The 4,526-nt window shown below is 37.6% G+C and overlaps 1 protein-coding gene across 1 annotated transcript; it reads left to right on the top strand.

Annotated features, from left to right (window-relative positions):
• The first annotated feature begins 1,622 nt into the window (after positions 1–1,622).
• LOC144706094 (NDR1/HIN1-like protein 26) lies at positions 1,623–2,505 on the top strand. Its single transcript, XM_078578990.1, has one exon. It carries the CDS (start codon positions 1,656–1,658, stop codon positions 2,382–2,384), a length of 729 nt encoding a protein of 242 aa, XP_078435116.1. The 5' UTR covers positions 1,623–1,655; the 3' UTR covers positions 2,385–2,505.
• Positions 2,506–4,526: the final 2,021 nt, after the last annotated feature.

Here is a 4,526-nt window from a genome sequence, read left to right as displayed (position 1 = left end):
TTTTTTATCAATTTTTCATTTATCAGTTTAGTTACTTACATCCCCATTATCTCATCTCTCTTTCCTCTCCATCACACTGTTTACATTCAACTACTACCATCATCCACGCACTTGCCCATCACTGTATCTTTAACGTTCACTTACTCGTTAAATTAACATATAACTTACATCCTTTTACTCAATATCACTAGCTCATATCCTCTACTCTCGTCTTCATCGCTTCTCTCGTTCATCATCACTATTAAAGGAAATTAATTCCTTATGGAGACGATCCGTACTCATCACTAACTAAGTATTCCTAATTACGTTTAAATTTATTTTTTATTAAATAATCTCAATTACCAACGAGTGAGAGGGAGACTATCAATCACCAACCATTGATCTAGGGCACAAGCTAGATGTGTACATTAGCATTCCTTCTCTCAAGGGGACAAAACCATTGCACTTGTGGAAGGTAACAGGTGAACACCCGTAACCAGGGTTAGCAATGGTTGCGAAGGAATTCCTATCGGTCTCGGCAACCATTGCACCTATAGAGATTCTTCTTTGACGGTCTTGACGGTCGTGCCAACATCAACTACAAGCGACCCATGTTGATAGCAGAGAACATTGAGTGATTAATGACACTCAACTATTGATGGTGAGAGGGGACAATAACAACAATGATACCATGCAAAAGGACGGAGATAGCGATGAAGACCCAAGTGTTGAGTGTGCTCAATCTTTTTCCTTCAAACTGATGAACCGTTTAAACATTGTTTTATGTATTGATGCTAGATGTGGCATTGACTATTTCTTTATAGTTATACTATTTATTAAAATAATATATTTATGCCAATTTAAATAGTATTATAAAGAAAAATATTGAAAATAAAAAATGAAAAATATTGGAAATAAATAAAAGGATAAAATAAAAAATAAAGAAAACTTAACATAGAAAATAAACATATAAAACGTTAAAAATGAAAATTTAAAATGGAAAAAATAATACAAGAAAAAAGAAAAAGAAAAAATATAAAGAAAAAAATAGAAAATAAAAAATAAAAAAAGAAAAATAAAAAAGAAAATTTAATAAGAAAAATAAAAAAAAGAAAAAATAACAAAAGAAGAATAAAAAATAAAAAATAAAAAAGAAAAAAGAAAAAGAAAAAATATTTAAAAGAAAAAATAAAAAAGAAAAAATAAAAAAGAAAAAGAAAAAAGAAAAAAGAAAAAAAGAAAAAAGAAAAAATAAAAAATAAAAAATAAAAAATAAAAAATAAAAAATAAAAAAGAAAAAATAAAAAATAAAAAGAAAAAGAAAAAGAAAAATAAAAGAAGAAAAAAGAAAAAAAGAAAAGAAAGAAAAAAAGGAAAAAAAAGAAAAAAAATAGAAAAATGAAGAATAAAAAAGAGGAAAAATAGAAAATAAAAAATAAAATAGGAAAAAATGGAAAAATAAAAAATAAAAAAAGAAAGGAGAAAAATATTATAAAAGAGATTGAATAATGCAGCTCAATATAAATAGAAAAATATATGTTACGCATCAAGCCCATTAAAGAAAGGTTTTTTGGGGGGGGGGGGGGAACTCAAGGCCCACATTTCCTCTATAAATACCTCTCCCCAAACTCCAACGGCCCCTCCACTCTTCCTTCTCTCCTCTCTCTTCCTCGGCGATGAACTCCGAGCCGAAGCCCGCCGTCCCGGGCTACCCAGCGCCGCCGCCGCCGCCGCCGCCGCCCGCCGCCGTGGCCGGCGGCGCCGCCTACCCGTACCCCTACCCGGCCCCCCCTCTCTACTACCCGCCTCCTCCTCAGCCGCGCTCGTCCCTCTTCCTCCGGCGCCTCGTCATCGTCTGCGTGGTGTTCTTCCTCCTCTTCTCCCTCGTCACCTTCGTGACGTGGCTCGTCCTCCGCTTCCGCCTCCCCGACGTCGCCATCGCCTCCGCCTCGCTCTCCTCCTTCCGCCTCTCCCCCTCCCTCCGCCTCTCCGCCGACCTCAACTTCACCTTCTCCCTCTCCAATCGCAACCGCAAGATGGGCATCTTCTACGACAAGATCGACGCCGCCGTCTTCCTCGCCCGCGATTCCCTCTCCGAGACCTCCCTCCCCCCCTTTTACCAGGAGCCCCGCAATTCCTCCCTTCTCACCGCCACCGTCGCCGCCGTCGACGAGTACGTTGATCCCGATGTCGGGGACGCCGTCTCCAAGCAGAGATCGAGCTCCGGGTCGGTCGAATTTGAGGTCAGGATGGTGGCCTGGGTCAGATTTAGGTCTGGCGGGTGGAAGACGAGGAGTCATGTCATGAGGGCTTTGTGCGATAATGTCGTGATCGTCTTCTCCAATTCGACGTCTTTGGCGGGATCGCTGCAAGGGCCTCCCCGGCCGTGCCGCGTTGAGATGTGAGCGATTCCTTGTGTTGTTTCCGTCTCTTTGATGTCTGTACTTTGATCTCTAACGTGATGATGAAGAAGAAGAAGAGGAAGTTCTTTCAGATTTTATTGATGGAATCGGGGGTTTGAATGGTTGTCTCGTTGTTTGATCTGCTCTTGTTCATCATACGATCCAGGAGACGAGTAAATGGGTTTTTTTTCCATCTTGGAAGAAACAGAGATTTCAATCATGGATATCAGGGGTTTTGATGGTTGTCTCGTTGTTTGATCTGACCTTGTTCATCGTAATATTCGGGAGATGAGTGAGTGGGTTTTTCTTTTTCATCTTGGAAGAAACATAGATTTCAATGATGGATATCAATCAGGGGGTTTGGATGGTTGTCTCGTTGTTTGATCTGATCTTGTTCATCCTATTAATCAGGAGATGAGTAAGTGGGTTTTCCTTTTTCATCTTCGAAGAAACAGAGATTTCAACTAAAATCGGGGGTTTTAATGATTGTCTCGTTGTTTGATGTGCTCTTTTTCATCCTAAGATTCATGAGATAAGAAAGTGAGTTTTTATTTTCATCCTGGAAGAAACAGAGAGTTCAGTTATGGAATCGGGGTTCTTAATGTTTGTCTCGTTGTTTGATGTGCTCTTGTTCATCATAAGATTCAGAAGAAAAGTGGGTTTTTTTTCATCTTCGAACAGACACAGATTTCAATGATAAAATCGGTGGTTTTAATCGTTGTCTCGTTGTTTGATATGTTTCTTCTTGCTTTTAATTCCGTGATTGTTCGTCATGAGATCCCGGAGATAAGTGGGTTTTCTTCATCTTCGTACAAACACAGATTTCAATGATAAAAAATCGGTGGTTTTAACGATCGCCTCGTTGTTCGCTATGATTTTTTCTTGCGCTCTATTCCGTTCCGCGTTTCTTCTGTGGTGGAGGATAACCCACTGGACTTTTGAATCTGGTGAAAATTTTATTATATCTGAGAAGCTCTGATGGAAGTTTCTTTCTCAAGTATAATCCTGAAAATGTTCATGCGTGGAATACTAGTTGCACTCATTGGTTTGAGACTTTGAGTTTTTTGAGACAACAAGGCCCATAAGATTAAAAAACTCAAAGTGGGTTTGAGACCTTGAGTTTTGTAAGAAATAATAACTCGACCGATAGGGTGGTGGAAAATTTAATTAGTAGAGAACTTTGCACGCATTGGTTTACTTATTTGGATGTTTTATGCCACCTTGTGGGAATATACCGCTGCAATAACAAATTACGGTTTGGGGAATGAGATTAGAGAGAGAGAGAGAGAGAGAGAGAGAGAGAGAGAGAGAGAGAGAGAGAGAGAGAGAGAGAGAGAGAGAGAGAGAGCTCATATTATATTTATATTTTATAGTTTTTTTACAAAAAACTAGGAAAGAAGATGAGAGCGATTGATTGAATTCCATCCTGTCGAAAATCCAAAGCAGAAGGTGAATGGGCTCTTATTATATAATTTTGATGAGTATCCAATACGTACAAGGCAGTAATATCATGATAGAGAAACTTAGTCCTAGATATCTATCAATAAATTTTTATTATTGACTAATTTCCTTTCCACGAGCATATTTTATTCAAGATAAGGCACTTTAAATGGGACTTAACGATAAAGGCTCGAGCTCAGGGAAAAACAAGAAATTCCTCATAAAATGTCGTTATCAAGATCAACAAAAGATCTTAAGCCAAATTCACTCGGCTAAAAAATGTTATGAACGAAATAATTGTAATTATTATATGTTTCTGTATTCCCTGTAATATAAAGAAAATCTTTCATAATTTATAGGGAATGGGTGAAAAGTGCAGAAATCTCAGTCATCAGATCACCGAAAGAGGTATTTAATGGACAGACAAAGGCCTTTAAATGTGGATAACGAGGTTTTATGACCATCAGATGACCATAATACAGTCATTTCTACATTAATATAATGCCCATAATTCATTGGTACAGTGGTCACTCCTATTGCACTAATATAGATGTTTGCTCTATATAGGCAACTGATAATATACTATAGGTGAAATCAGTACTTGGAAGTTTTCTTTGTCGATAATTTTTTTGAATAAATAATATGGAAAACTATATATAGAATGTTTCAAATTATTCTGTAGTCATATCTTCGATTCTTCTTCTT

Source organism: Wolffia australiana, chromosome 7, assembly GCF_029677425.1.
Source record: "Wolffia australiana isolate 7733 chromosome 7, ASM2967742v1".
NCBI lineage: Eukaryota > Viridiplantae > Streptophyta > Magnoliopsida > Alismatales > Araceae > Wolffia > Wolffia australiana.
Note: the sequence above shows the minus strand (reverse complement) of the source record. Positions and strands in the feature narration are given on the sequence as shown.

Bases quoted from the DNA above. Each gene is read 5' to 3' on its own strand.
- LOC144706094 (XM_078578990.1), top strand. From the start codon at position 1,656: ATGAACTCCGAGCCGAAGCCCGCCGTCCCGGGCTACCCAGCGCCGCCG.